Genomic DNA, 15,629 nt, shown 5'->3' with positions numbered 1-15,629 from the left:
CAACATACAAATTTTGGGGGAACACAGACATTCAGTCCACTGCAAGGTCAGTGCCGAAAATCATTGACAAGAGAGACGGGAATAAGGTGGGAGTTGGGTAGAGGGAGAGAGCCTTGGAAAAGCAATGAGAGAAACTGAGTGGCCCCAGTGGGGAACTTAAGGGAGTCTGTTAGGGATAAAAAAAATAGAAAAGACAGAGAGATTGTGGAATAGGCCTGCAGTTCAACACTGGAAACTTTAAATTTGTAGTGTTTCCTAGTGTTCACAGCAGTTGGATTTCTCAGCACTAGGCAGTGAGCAGTGGGAGCAGAGGGTACGGTGTCAGGCCAGGTGGGGTAGGTGCTGTAGGAAGACAGCTGTGTGTTAAACCCACCGTCTACTAGGAATGTCCACAGATGGTCGGTCGTTACACCAGCTCCAGAAGAAGGGACAAGCTAGGTACACACGTACGAATGTGCGGTGCCCTGAGGAAAAGGGAATGCAGGTGGACTGCATGATCACCGAATCTCTTCAGGGAAGATGGAGAGTTAACTCTTCCATGTTTCTAAGGCATAGATGGGAGAACATGGTCCTTGAACCACACTTAGTCGTTGCCTTCTGCATAGCAGTAAAGGTGTTGATGGAGGAGAAGCCAGGCAGAATTCAAAAGAAAAGGATTCCAGAGTGGTCCCACAGCTTTCTAACTCTGATGATTCCACTCTCTCTAGTAGCTCGCGTCAGCATCTGATTATCTTAGCTGTATCTCAGAATCTGTATTTGCTAGTTAACTAACATACAGCCAGCTTGTCAGCTCCACAAAGGTAGCCACCGTGAATCCAATGACCTCAGTACCAGTGGGTACCTGGGGCTTCATTTTCTCTTTTTTAATTTTCTTCAATGTGTCAGGATTAATAGGTGGCGTCTCTATGTTACTCAAGGTGCATCTTGACTAAGAAAGAAGTAACAGTTAAGACTTACCAAGCAGGAGTTTTAGGGAATAATTATGCACGTGACAAAGGGATATGTGGTCCTGTGTATTTGCACTCACAAATCATGAACTGTTTGACATAAAAGCTGAGGTATAGGAGAACTTGCAGCAGAAAGTGTTATAAATCACTATGGGCTGAAGATACATCAGCAGTGAAAACAAAACATCTGCAGAACTGTCCCATAAAGCAGTGGAGCAATTATTTCATTTTTTAAAAAGGCGTTTGCATAGTCCTTAAAAATGCCCATTCTATAAATCCGAAATCACAGTGTAAAAATAAAAATATCTTTGTGATTCCAGTCCCTTGCGTTTAACTAAACTGGTGTTGAAACATGGTGATCTTTGCCACTTTGTTTCCATAATCCTGGTGTTTTGAACAAAGGCGAGAACTCTCCGCCTGCGTCCTGGCTCCACTGCCCCACCTGCGCATTCGCGTGGTGGGACCTTATCTTTCTGTGTGTCCCAGCACGGAAACGGTTTCCCTCGCCGACTGTCATCCTGCTACTCATCCCAGATACTGAACGGTTCCACCTAGTACTCAAATATAAGATTGAAAAGAAGGGGCCCATTTTTAATTTGTTCGTGGAAGAGTTCTTACTGTGAGACCTCTGTGCAGCTTCCTAAAGCTCTCGCACAGGAGATGTTTCCTTGCTCACCCATCGTGTTGAAAAACAACGGACTCAGGAAATGTCGGAATCGCCTAGAAAGACCGTGCACAGGTATTTGCTGTGTGAGGTAGGACATCAAATGAAATGATCTGCCACTTTTACCTTGATGAAGTTCAGTTATCAAGGGCTTCTGAATTTCAACTGTGTGACCCAACTGAATCTTAATATTTCTAATAATATTAAGAAAATAAGAATGGGAGAATGGGGTTAATAAGGCATTTCAAAAGTTTCCATTTGTCTTGCTTTGTGTCCCCCATAGATCATTAGCTCTTAGTTAAATTTTCATGCTACTTAGTCATTCTTAGATTTGGGTAAAGATACAAAATTGACTGGTAATAATAAAACCTTGGGCATGTTATCATTTTTTGGCCAAAAAGATGAACAACTTTGTATTTCTAAATATTAAAAATTAAAAGATTTCATATAGTTTTCAACTACTTTTCATCAGAAGTGCTGGAAATCTAAAAGTTTTCCCAGAAATAAGGACTAATGAAAAGACTGATAATTAAAATGAAGGAGAAATTCATTGAAATTGAAGATTATTAAAATGCATTTTAAATAACAATGCTTTTTAAATTTTCATTTCATTTTGGGACATGAATTTATGGCCCCAAAACAATAATTATTTATTCAAACTTAACAAACCATGCTGTATTATTTTTCCTTGTATTGCCATTAACATTTTAGGTAATTGTCTTTTAAATTCTTCCATAAAGAATGCTTATTTCCTCTTGCTTCTGGGTGCATTTACATGTCTAATTAATTGAGTTTTATGGGCTCCTCTTTCGGTGCCCAACTTCTCTTTCTGTGCTCAAGCTATCTTAAACTTTTTTCTTCATGACGATTTCCTCACCAAAATACTGAAATCTACAAGAACATGCTTTCAGAATTGTGGTGGACTTGCCCATACTCTCTGTGAGAGTCCATTTATTTTTCCTCCTGAATCAACAATTGCATGGCCATTGCTCTCACAGTGCTGCCAAGCTGTGGCCCGTGTCCCCTAGGCCCCTTTCCTCCCAGGGCCACTGAGACCTGCGCTCACCCCACCCCTTGAAAGGTCTGCTAGGGGAGCTACTTTCTTCCCTGCAAGGGTTAAGAACAACAGCAATTAGCATCAATACTCAGTATAAACTAAAACAGGGAGGAGTGTCCTGATAAAACAGCTCTTTAAAATGCATGTATGTTAATTCCTATTCACTGTAACTGTTCATCTTAGCACCTTTTCAATAGAATGTAAAATTTAGGGGCAGAGGGAGGAAGAGAGGGTGGTAGGATAGGTCAGATGTAGGGAAGATTGAGCTGTGGTCCAGGTGGCTACAGAGAGGCACAAAAAAATGCTTTACAGTTTTAGGGGGACCATTATTCACAAGTTAGAGCCATTTCTTCCCTCTTTCCTTCATTTACCTCTCAACAAAGAAACATCCGTTTAAGGATGCAGTACTATCTCCTTATGATTCGCATTCAAGATTTGTGCATTTTTTTCTTCTTCCCACCAAAAATAAATGTCAGGAATCTCATGCTTTTTGTCAAGAGAAAGTGAAGAACTAATGTCTGCTGAGCATCTAACTGTGATAGGCACTATCCTGACACCTTCATGGGTACCCTTTTCTTTTAATCCTGTCTGTGGCCTTTGCAGCAGCGTACGCTTATGCCATTTTTGTAAATGAGAACGTTTAGGCTCAGAAAGTGAATTTCCCAGGTCACAAGACAGATCCAGGAGCTGAAACCTCATCTGTCTGAACTCCAGAACTGTGTATCCGCTAGAGACCATGATAGGGGCCTTCACCAAGCATAAATGCTCAATTGGCATGTAAAGGTGGAAAGAGCCCTTGGAGCCAACTGGGCCAAGGTTTGAGTTCCAGCACTGTTACTTACCAGCTTCAAAATCGTTATCTATAAAATGTGTATACCAGTAATTTGTAACTCGTGTGTGTGTGTGTGTGTGTGTGTGTGTGTGTGTGTGTATTAAATGAGAATGCATGTAAAATATTTGATGAGTGCTAGGAAATAACAAAACTCTGGTGCTCTGAAAACAAGAATTCCCTTTCTTGCTGAGCTAGGGAATGAATTCGCTGTTGGGCAAGACAGCTCTCAAAGGCATGTCCTGAAGGAGGGTGCCTTGACATCGCTGCTGGTGTTGCAGGAGGGAAGGAGAAGGCCCTAGCTAAGAGCACAGCTCTGCAGAGCAGAGAAGTGTGCAAGGAAAATGGACAGAAGTGGGCTCCGGATACAAGATAGTGGATCAGAAAGTGCTTATTTCCTTTGTATGGTATCAGATTGCCAGAGATCTGGGTCCTAGATGTACTGACTCAAGGAGGTCTTAGTGCTACAGATAAGTGGACTAGAAATGACACCCTGAGTCTGCAGACACAAAAAAACACTGGTGCCTTTTGCCAGCACATTTTACAGTGTGCTGTGTAGTCGCTGCTCCATAAATTCCTGTGGACTCTCCCTGCAGCGCCTGGCCGGTGCCCTGGGGAGAAGGTCGGCAGCGGTAAACGTGCTTACAGGTTTACAACAAAATTAAGCTAAACTCCCTTGTTATGAGGCATTTCTTTTATCTCCTGCTTCTCCAGGATTTTACCATATTTGTTTTAACCAGAAACCATGTTCCAAAACAGTTTGAACCCCAACTGGAATTTCTCATTAGAAAGCCAAGTGAGAGAGAGAACAGGGATTCCAACAAATAAAATTAAAAAATAGGGCCTTTCAGTTTAATAAAATTAAAACCTAAACAACATCTAGAAGTTTTTGGCTCTTTTGTGGCTCAGACTTCGCCAGGACTTCCGTTCTGAGCCCAGGTCCAGGGAGCCCATTTCAAGAGGGGGGCTCTCGTCTCTGCCCGCTCACCACTCCATGCTCAGCAGCAGGCCCGTGGGTCCAACAGACGGGGAGATAGAACTGGGCCCAAACCAACGAAGGGATGAGTGGGAACAGCTTTCCTGAGAGGCCACAGAGCAGGCCGCGGATCTGTCAGTGGAAATGCGGGAGTGGGTGGTGGGCAGCCTTCTAGGGAATTGCCTGTCCTGTACAGATGCCTGGTATCATCTCCGCCGGCCTTGATGTGAGGCACTTCGATCAAGCTGGCTCGCATGCCCCCATGGAGTGCCATTAGCCCTCTGTGTCTCCCTGTGACAGAGACCCATCAGACCAGTCCTCAGGCGGTGATGGAGGAGGACACACACTGCACTTTCTCCAAACAGCTATTATCTGGCAACTTTGCTGGACTTGTCTGAGGCCTATGGATGTTAAGGGCAAATGTGCCTTTAAAAAATCTGCTCTTACCCTCAAATGACTATCAATTTTTCATGAATTCTCTCTAACAAGTGGGCTTTCAGAAAGAATCATTTAATGGTAATTGAAATTTTGGAATACAGATGACAAGCCGTTTCTATTTCAAATTTCCCCTTTTGTCTCTCTGTAAAATTCAGGGATAACACTATTTTGAAGTTAATTAGGACAACTGTATATAATTTAGCCCCTTTGAGGGGAGAATGAAGGAGAGGAAAATCATTGCTTCAGATCGGAATGGACAGATCTGCGTGGTGTGGACTTTGGCACATTACTTAATGTCTTCAAGTCCTATTTTTCTTAATCTGTAAAAAGGGGACAATAATATTTATTTGCCAGGCTTGTGTGAGGGCTCAATTAAAAGATCTAGCACAGATTCCAGCCCATAATAAGGTCTCTATGCCTTCATGTTTCCCTATAATCCACAGTTCTATCGGTTTTTCACCAACTGTAAATGTCACTTTTCAAAATAGTTTCTTTAATACACTTAACATAGTAAAAGCAGCCCATATTTAAAATCCTAATACTAAGTTTCACGTTGTATAATTGCACAAAATTAATTTTACTGAGTGAGTCTTTTATGTTTTCAGTTAATAAAAGTCCATGTTGAGTGCCTGAGATCCTGTGAGTCTCTTTAACTGTGTTATGGGAAATTTTGCAGGATTTCCAGAAATTATGAATGTCACTGGAAATTTCTACCTCTCATTATATAGTGCACACTTCTTTGAGATCTATAATTCAGTAGGTGACAGGGAGGACTTGTCGGCCACACCATCTGGGGAGGCCTTGTAAATGTGCGTGAAGCAAACCACCGTGGTAGCTACCCAAGTCTGTATAAGAAAGACTTCCTACGGTCACACATCCTAGTGTTTTAGAGCTTTAAAAACTTAACAGCATTTTCAGCTTCTCTAAGGACTCCTATTGTTCAAACTACTTTAAAACGAAAAAGAAAAATCAAACCTGTGGTTATTTTAGCATAACTGACCTTTATTGCAGATTGCCTCGTTTCCTCCTGAAGAGCCTAGTGTTTGCAGGAACAATCCTCAGGACTCCCATTGTCCTTGGGAAGTAATGAGTTCTAATACTTCTCAGTGCTTAACTTTGGGGGGAAGTTAAGCACAGCCTGTCAGATCATTAGATTACTTCCCTTATCGTTAGCCATTCTTGTCCTTAAATAGGCAAAGAAAATAAAAAACCGAAGACGCTCCGCGTGTAATGTAGACACAGTCATTTATGCACAGACACACACTTACCCACCATGACCCTCCCTAAAGGTACCCCTTTTAACAACAGATTCAAAAGGGAAACTTCATTTTCCTTGCATTCATTCAGCAGATATGTGTGAACCTCCTGTGTGCCAGGCGCAGAGTATTCAGTGGGAATAAGCACGCGCCGCATCCTGACCTCTAAGTTTTCTGCGCCCCCAACCCAAAGGCCACTATTAATGCTAGTTTCTTTTGTTTATTTCCAGAGATATTCTGTGCCTATAAGGAATATTTGTGTGTGTGCCTCACTATTTTTTTAATCCAACACAATAATAATAATAATCTATACATCTCATCTCTCGGAAAATATTCCAGATCAGTCTACCCTACCCTCCTTTTTTACTGTTGCGTAGTATTACATTCTGTGGTTGGATGTGTACTTTATGAGTTTCCTATTGCTGGACATATTTAAGTAATTCCTAGGGGTTGTTCTTCTACTTTAGGACCTTGCCCTCTTTCTCCTGCCATATACATTTCTTCCAATGCATCACTCCGTTCCTTGTTGCTCCATCATTAATGGTTCTGGGGAAGAGGGTGCAACACCACCTTTGCAGACACCTTCTCCCTTGTCCGGACTTCCAGATAGATCCAGGCCAGCATGAGTAGGTTACATTGATCCAATAAAGCCTTATCTTTCACCCCAAAGATTTCTTGTGATTATCTTCTAATTGTTGATCATGAAGACAACTGATCAACTTTTCTACCCCAGGATCCACTCTCTTGAACTGCAGCAAACTTGAAAGCTGACTCTGTTTGGCAGTCATCATACTGCCACATGGACTCTCTTTCAGGTTGCCAGGCTGCTCACTGCACAGTGTTCTCCCTTGCTGGCACAACCAGTTACCCAGTTTCCTTTGCTCCCGCCTCAGAGTCGGCCTCCTTTTTCTTTGAATGGCATTGTTCTTCCTATGTGATTTTATTTCCACTGTAATGTAGAAACTTTGGAAGATCAATCCAAGCACATTAACTTTAATGCATCATAATCAGCTCCCTCCCTTTTGGATGGCTCTGTAAAATATATCTAGTTTCATTTCTGGAAACCTTAACTGTCAGAAGGTTGCTTTCTTACATTTGGTCATAAAAAATAGGAAGCCCCTTCCCAACTTAAATCTTCAGAGACTTTGAAGTGACCTTGACCACTGGTTGTTGCTTCAGCTGTACCTTCTGGTCTTTGTTATTTCTGCTCTTCTTCATATTGACATCACCGTACTCTGCTTCTGTAGTTCAGTTTTTCCATTTCCAGTTGTGTCTTCTATCTTCAGTCCCTGCTTTTCCCCTCTATGGATGTCTGGTTTTTATTTAAAGCAGTTTCTTCTTCAGAACTTGCTTGTTTCTGTGACTATTTTATCTTGTACTGAGCAGCATAATTTACTGTTCCCTTCCTCCCTCAGATGGTTACTCGGAGGCCCTCACCTATCCCCTTCCTATGACAGGGCTTTAGGGGTGCCTGGGTGGCTGAATTGGTTGGACATCCGACTTCAGCTCAGGTCATGATCTCCGAGTCCGTGAGTTCAAGCCTTTGTCAGGCACTGTGCTGACAGCTCAGAGTCTGGAACCTGCTTAGGATTCTGTGTCTCCCTCTCTCTCTGCCCCTCCCCCTCTCTCTCAAAAATAAACATTAAAAAAATTTTTAAATAAATAAAGGGTTTTATCATGGTGCTAACCCGTTTTCTTATTCTAGCACTAAAATTAAATAGAAAAAAATTCTGGAGCTATATCCTCTCTTTTATAATTTTAGAAATTTGGAAATGTTAAAAGACACTTTTAAATTATGGCCCTCTTTTCTACTTCTTTTTAGGGCATTTTCTAGGCTCAGTCTATGAATTCTTTACTTCAGCCATTAATCACTTATTTACCACTTACAAATTCAGCAAATAACTATGACATTTCTGCCACATGCCCAACACTGTTCTGGACCCTGGAGACGTAGACAAACTCTCTGCCCTCAAGAAATCCACGTCAGTGATGAAAGGCAGTGGCCCATGATGTAATCCGTACGATGGAGGAATGCGCTAGAGAAAATTGTGACTGGACAGGAGGAGGGAAGTTCAGAATGGGGTAGTTTTAATGAAGGTAGTCAGAGAAGAGCTCCCCAGGAAGAAGCCACTTGACCAAACTGGAAGAAAACTGTGCAGCGAGTACTGGGCATGTATCTGGAAGGCGGAGGCACATCGCGGCCGTGAGCACAGCAAGTACAGAGACCGAGAAGGCGGGTGTGCAGTGCGTGGAGGGAACAGCACAGAGCCCACCGTGGCTGGAGCGTAGTGAAGAAAGGAAGTCAGTCAGAGAGGTTCCCAGGGTCTGAGGGCGTGAGGCCTTTCATTCCAAGGACTTTGGCTCCAGCGCCGAGAGGAAGAGCCATTGGACAATTGTGAACAAATGCGCGAGATGATGGGTTCTGTGCTGTGATGTGTTATTGTCACCTGTCACTTCACGAGGATTTATGACTGATCAAGCACAGGACCGCTTATCTTCCAGGTCTTCTGTACTCGGTCCGTTGGGAGTGTGCAGTAGGTGTTCTCTCTTCTCTTGCTTCCTCATCCTCGATGTGTAGATGCCAAAACCATTATCATTGTCAACGTAATTGTTTAACAAGCCTTGTCTTTAAGCAACCAAAAGCTATCAGTAATGCTAAGCTTTCTGTAAACTCAATCTCGAGTTAACATTTATTTACAGCCGACTTCAGCACTTCTTCCGCAAAGATGAGAAGATAAGGCTCACAATGAAGGACATTTAAATTTAAAGTCTATAGATAGAGAGCCAAAAGATAAATAAAAGTATGTAGATATGTAGAAAGAAGGATCTGTAACAGACTATTGTGGTGTTCGTTCACCCGTGAGCTTCGTGGTAACAAAACTAAAGAGGGTAAGAACGGACCCACAGTTCTCCTGACCGGAGTTTCCCCAAACTGCTCGTCTTTCTCCTTCTTACTCCAGTGCAAGCCACCACATGAAACATGTTTTTAACATACTTTTTCTTCACCGGAGAGGGATTACTTTCTAAAACAAGCTGATCCGTATACATTTCAACCTTATTCCTACCATGCTACTTATTTATGCAAGGAGTGTCATTTTTGCCAAGAGAAACAACTTTCTGCTAAAATTGTTAGTTCAGTAACTGCAGACATTAAAATTTAGGCTGATTTAAACATTTTGTCTGTTTCAGTAGATTGAAATAGATTGCCAGCTTGCGAAGGCAGAAATTGTGTCTGTTCATCTGTGTATACTTGCTGTCCGTGAAAGCCCCTTCGGTCCCTCATCCACAACTCCAGAATCTCAAAAGCTCAGAAAACAGAAATTATGATCAAAAGTTGGGTACCACACTCATTCAGAGGCAAAACCTGAATAGAGCAAGACTATTTTCATTTGTCCCACTTTTTGTGAATACTCCTATGTTTGCTACAGAAGTGGTGGTAGGTTTAAATTGGGTGCTGTGCAGACCCTGCCGGGTGTTATGTAATATCGGGTTTATGCATCTTATTACTTTTCTAAAATTTGAAAGTGTAAATTACAAAATGCACCTGCCCCCAAAGGCTTTAGAAAGGGAATGTGGGCCTGTCATAGCCAAGCCTTAGAATAGTGTAAGTACCTAGCAAGCGTGAGTGGGAGTCAAGTTGGGCTAAAATGAGAAACTTAGAAAAGGGGAACTTTACTGCTGCCAGGCCTTCGGACCTTGAGGTCTCAGGGAATAAAAGATGATTCAGTTCTTAGAAGCAGTGCATTGAAATGTTGCCTTAATTATTCTCTTAGAATAGTTGTACTTGGTCTTCAGTTAACCTAGTAAATAGAGAATAGGAAGGGTCACTGTATCAGTTAAAACTGCATCTATTCGTGCCCTAGCAGGTGCTTTTTATGTGATTCATGCCTTTTTTATGTTGTCTCTGTATCTTACCATTTTGTATCATTTTGGTTTTATTCAACATTTTTATAAGGTATCACATCAGCTTTTTTAATACTGGTGATTTAATTGCAAAAGCACATATAAACAGTTTGAAAGGTGTGAGAAGAAATTCACAAGTCACATGGGAAACAGCAACAAAGCTAGCATTCAGTCTGGAATTCCTCCGCCGTGCAAAACAGACTACACCAGCCAGTGGGTCAGATGGTGTGTCCTAAAAGCCAGTGAGAAATGAGCTTGATAAAAGAAACATTTGTTTCCCACTGAAGATACACTGGGAAATATGGATCTGAATTAAGTAGAGGCTGTACCCTCACAAAGCTTAAATTCAATAGGAAAAACAATACATATCTGTAAAATATATGAAACACATGTCAGAACCTACCGGAGGACAGTCCCTGCAGCTCGGGAGGTCGGGAAAGGAGATTGGGAACCGGAAGTAGGTACATGGAGTGGATGGATGTGGAATACGGGTTGGGAAAGACAGAATCCAGCTCTCAAGAAGCTCTGCATTGAGTAGGAGAGACACACAAACAGAAAAATTATTATGAAAAGTGGTAAATGTTATCCTGGGGGCTTTGGAACCATAGTGGAGAATAATCTGTCCTTGGGAAGGTGGACAGGGGTCTATTTTAAGGCTGGGTCTTGAGAAACACAGGCGTTTTCCCAGAAGGGCAAGGGTGAGTCTAGGAAGGCATCGCAGGCAGAGTAAATGCTGCCTGTTTGCACTCTCCACATGAGGACAGTTACACCAGAGTGACTTTTTATTGCCATTGTCATTGCAGGTGAATCAAACATCTCTTCTGGGACGATTCAGAGTGGGAAGGGTTTACAGAGTAAGAGTCACTTTAGGACCATTGCACCGAAACTCGTGCCCAGAGTCGTGACGCCCAGACCGCTGTCATGCCCTTCAGCATCACTCTCTGACCAGGTGAATTCTGGACCCTCCATCAATGCCAAGCCCCTGGGGGTGCCCACCCAAAATTATGCTCTGATGCAGCTTGCTGGACAGGAGGGGACGTTTTCTCTCGTTGCTCTGCCACCTGTCCCCTCCACTCAGCCAATCCAGAAACCCAGACTGGCGCTGCCTGAAAACCTGAAGCTGCCTATTCCCCGATACCAACCCCTGAGAAATAACAAAGGATCAAGAAGGAAACCTGCTCGGAGCTCCTCTGAGAGTGGAGGTGGCATACCTCCTGCCCAGACCCACACGTCCCTCTCCCCACCTGACCTTCCCGAACCCCCACACAGACCCAGTCCATCGGAGCAAGTGCCCTCACTAGACCCGAGCCCAACCAGCGTCAGCACAGCAGCACTGACCCACCGCCGTGGCCCCGGAGACTCTCCACCCCCAGGGACCAACAGCCGTGGCAATCTGAACCCTCCTGCCACCCCGATGGTGTCCACTCCAGAGGAGCCCTCAGCCAAGTGGGGCCTCGCAGAGACTCCAGGGAAGGCAAATGTGGTGAGTGAGGAAACCTACCGTAAACCTTCTGCCTTTGCCAGTGGAAAATGCAGAGAACAAGCTGATCTTGCAAAAGCCATGACCATCTTGTCTCCAGCTGTGTTCAGCAGTGAGGTTCAGCTGATCTCTCCGGTCCCCAGAGGTAAACTGCCCATCCTGCCCTATGCCAGCGGGAGAGCAGCAGAGGTGTGCGGGGGCCGGCCAGAAGGGAGCCTCCCGGGCGCTTCCATGCCCGGGCTCCGGGCAGCCTGTGGTAAGGCGCCCTCCGTCCCAGAGCGCCCTACTGCAGCCTCCAACATGCTCGGCAAGACACCTGCCCCACAGAGCCCCTGTGAAAGCACCTTTTGTGCGGCCACCAGACCGGATCTCAGCCACAAAGCAAAACTCAGCGGCGGGGCAGCAAAGAGAAGAGTAAGACGACGAAAGGTACCAGATGAAATTTTGGCATTTCAAGGAAAGAGGAGGAAATGTGTCGTTAATAAGTGTAAAGATAGTAAAGAAAGAGTAAAAGCTGATCTGCAAGAATCCAGTGACCAAAAACCAGGGGCTCTGAAGAAATACCGCAGCATCATGCCCAAGCCTGTGATTGTTGTGTCCACTTTGGCTCCCCTGACTTCTCCTGCAGGCACACTGCAGCCGCCGATGCCCAGCAGCCTCGGGCAGGACGTGTTGTTAAGCAGTCCCCTCGTGCCCAAGTACCCCAGCTGTAAGCAGGACAGCGGCACCTCCCCTCAGCCGGGCGCCACGCTGAGAAATGGACTCTCGGGCATTAAGAAACTGTGGCACAGGTGTCACATCTGTAACCTCCACTTCCAGTTCAAACAGCACCTCCGGGACCACATGAACATTCACACCAACAGACGGCCTTACATCTGCCGGCTCTGCCGCAAGGCCTACGTGCATCCCGGCAGCCTGAGCACACACATGAACCTCCATCACGGGGAGAGCCGTCTGAAGAAACTCGTGTGCTGTGAGTTTTGTGCAAAAGTGTTTGGCCACGTCAGGGTCTACTTGGGCCACTTAAAAGAAGTACACCGGGTGGTCATCAGCACGGAGCCCTCCCCCGGCGAAAGGCAGCCAGGGGACGCATCCAAGAACAGAGGCCTGACCACGAGAGGGCCAGAGGGACCAGTGGAGAGGTGAGTGCTACGGGGATGGAGGCCTGGCAGCAAGGGGTGCTTGGATTTGGAGAACAGGGCGATATTTCCTATTCAAAAAGATGGGACCATCCCTCAGATTAACAGTTCGGGAGGTCACGACCTCTTCCTCTGGGTCTGCGAAGAGTGATCTCATTTCTCATCGCCTTCTGAGCAGTAGTGATTTTTAATCCTCAAATCCCAGTGAGCCATGGCACAGATGCCAGTTTGCAGTGTGCTGGGGACAACTGAGTGAGCGGGGGATTTTGCATCCGAAATACGAAATCGTGAATCACTGTATATAGTTCCTCGACGAGTAATGTTCCCAGACTCGTGGCCACAGTTTTTGCCCCAGATACAGTCTGACCCCTGGTAGGGACTCCGTGTCCCCATATTGACCATATTCTCAGGTCTCAGGCCCAGCCCTCTACGTGTGCCCTAGTTTTCCTGTCCGGCCACATTAACGTTTCCTGTGCCACCATTGCCTCGTGCAGGTACTGATGTCTGGCACTACGAACAAGTGGGCTATGTAGTTATAACCCAAGGCTTGGAGCAATGTCTCCCCGGGAGACCCCCGCCCCCACCCAGGCTGCCGGCTCTCCACCGGATGATAGAGGGAGATTCTCTGAAATGAATTGTCATTAGCACCATGAAGATGAAACGTTCTCTAAGTCTAGATTCTCTGTCTCTCATCATTCTTAATTGTCCTAATTGTTCTCAACACTTTATTCAGTTTGGCTTCCTCTGCCACCTTCATTTTAAAATCTTCCTGCCTTTTCTGGAGTTTCTCTGCTTTCCTTCAGACGTTCCTATCCACTGAGAGACGTCTGTGCCTTTTGTTAACGCATCTAGCAGCCGCCCTAAAGGAACATCTCTTCTGAATGGTTTTCTGCACTACATTTTGATTTGTAGGTAAACTGTTCCAAGTGCATTCAGTGGTCAAGGTTAGGAAGCGCCGCAGCGCTGGTGTGGCCAAACATAGCGGGTCCCTGTGGCGCCTCACTTGGTACTACCTGACTGGAGCAGATGGCACCTAGCTGGTAACCAAAGAATAGTTAGCTCCCCTGGGGAAAAGACAGAGAGGGAAACACTCTTTCACTGGACGCTGGTGGCTTGAGAATCACATGACCCCAAGCAGGAGTGACGGCTGGTGTCTGCCGTGGCCTGTGCTTCCTGTGTGCTGGTTCCCCGTTCCCTGCACTCCGCCTCACGGGGTGTGTTTTCAGTGTCTGAAGGCGAGCAGCAGAATGAGAAGGTCCAGTTGTGTTTTGCATGAACTCTTACACAGACCACTTTCTCCCTTTCCAGGGAAAACAAGACAAGCCTGGAAGAAGACCTCCTCCTAACCCAGGCAGACGAAGTCAAATTACAAATCAAATGTGGCCGCTGTCAGATCACCGCTCCGTCTTTTGCTGAAATCAAGTTTCATTTACTTTACGTTCATGGAGAGGAAATTGAGGGCCGGCTGCAAGAGGAGGTCTTACCAGGAAGCACAGAAACTCAGGAAGAACTGGTGAAACACGCCACTCCTTTCTGGAAACAACATCCTGAGAGAAGGAAGCTGGTCAAGCGCTGTCCCCCTGATGAAGACTTACACGCATTTCCTAAACTAAAAAGGCAGCCCTGCCTTCATCATCACAGTGATGTGGAAAGACTCAGGAAAATGGAGGGAGTCCAAGCCGGACGCAGGGAGCCGCCAGGGTCGGCTCCCCGGGGCTCTGAGGGTCCCAGCCCCCACACCCTCCTCCTGGAGGCCCAATCAGGCTTTAACTGTGTCCTCTGTGCACAGACGCTGGCGAGGAAAGAAGAGGTCCTCCGGCACTGGGAGCAGGAGCACAACTGTGAGGACCCTCCCAAGCTGTGGACAATTTTAAGTGCACTCTCTAGCCAGGGGGTGAGCGGACTTCCCGGGGAAACTAAGAAATGAAACCTTGGCAGTGGGGGTAAAGAGAATGTTGATTGCTTGCTTTCTCTTTCTCTCAAAGCCCTGTGTTTGTATGGTGGTGCTTAATTATAAAAGTCAGACAAACTAGGATCAGCATTAATGAGCACAAGTGATTTTTGTACATAGTTTTATTTTCCTACTATATCTATATCTATATATATATATGTGTGCCCTTGATGTATATTTTTCTAATCATATGCAGTTTTATTTTAAAAGTCTATGTACTAACCATTAATGTCTTAGACTTTATTTGAGAATAAAGAAGATCAAAATTTGGAGAATGAAATGTAAAAGATTTTATAGGCTGTTCAAATACAGTGTTCAGCGTGGTTGAACATGCGCGTATATCACTTTGTTCAGCTGTTTTCTGTTTAAGTAGACGGACCAGTGTGACAAATCTCCAGGTGGCAGAGTCAGTCCAGTCTCAGCCACAAACAGAGTGTTGATATTTATCAAATTCTCTGCTGTATTGAATAAGGTTCTCATCTACCATAATTTAAAATCCATGTTTCCAAGACTTAGATTTTGTTTTGTTTTGCAATTTTCTTAAATGTACGTTGCCTGGAAGATTAGGTGTTGATAAGTCTGACAGCTGTAGTGTTCCATATCAAAGTAATCAAGCATTGTTTCATACTTGAGCTAATAAAAAAACCACTTTTTTGGTTAAAAGTTCTTTTCAAATAGTCTTTCGGGCCAGGAGATTTACAACCTGGGAAGTGCGCTGGACAGTTCAGCCCAGATGGCTAGGTGTCTGAACAGCTCGCCGTCCCTCCCAAGGAAGGAGCTCCACCGGGTTGTCGCTAGCTGATCAATTTTCGATGCAACTGTGCCTTTCAAGCCCACGGTTCTCTTTGAAAGCCAAGAGTAAATGATGGCCTCTTAAATACCTGGGAATCAGGAAAGTGCCGTTTGGAGCTCCTGGCCTTCCCGGATGCAAAATCATTTTCTTGGAATGGGGGAGTTTGAGCAGTCGTCCAAATGAAGTTTCAGCGTCT

The 15,629-nt window shown here is 44.9% G+C and overlaps 1 protein-coding gene across 7 annotated transcripts in view; it reads left to right on the top strand.

The window, feature by feature from the left end:
* The window catches only part of ZNF438 (zinc finger protein 438), a 174,523-nt gene extending 159,220 nt beyond the window's left edge, over positions 1-15,303 (top strand). For 5 of the 7 annotated variants that reach the window (XM_029954348.1, XM_029954352.1, XM_029954349.1 and 2 more), the window contains 2 exons: positions 10,874-12,692; positions 13,998-15,303. In XM_029954348.1, coding sequence (XP_029810208.1) covers positions 10,874-12,692; positions 13,998-14,616 — 2,438 coding nt within the window. In that variant the 3' untranslated portion in view covers positions 14,617-15,303. Of the gene's footprint in view, positions 1-7,989; positions 8,702-10,873; positions 12,693-13,997 lie in introns of all 7 variants that reach the window. The other 2 variants (XM_029954354.1, XM_029954353.1) reach the window with 2 other exon arrangements.
* Positions 15,304-15,629: the final 326 nt, after the last annotated feature.

This window comes from Suricata suricatta, chromosome 10 (genome assembly GCF_006229205.1).
Source record: "Suricata suricatta isolate VVHF042 chromosome 10, meerkat_22Aug2017_6uvM2_HiC, whole genome shotgun sequence".
In the NCBI taxonomy this organism is placed as follows: domain Eukaryota; kingdom Metazoa; phylum Chordata; class Mammalia; order Carnivora; family Herpestidae; genus Suricata; species Suricata suricatta.
This window is presented reverse-complemented; position numbering and strand designations above follow the sequence as displayed.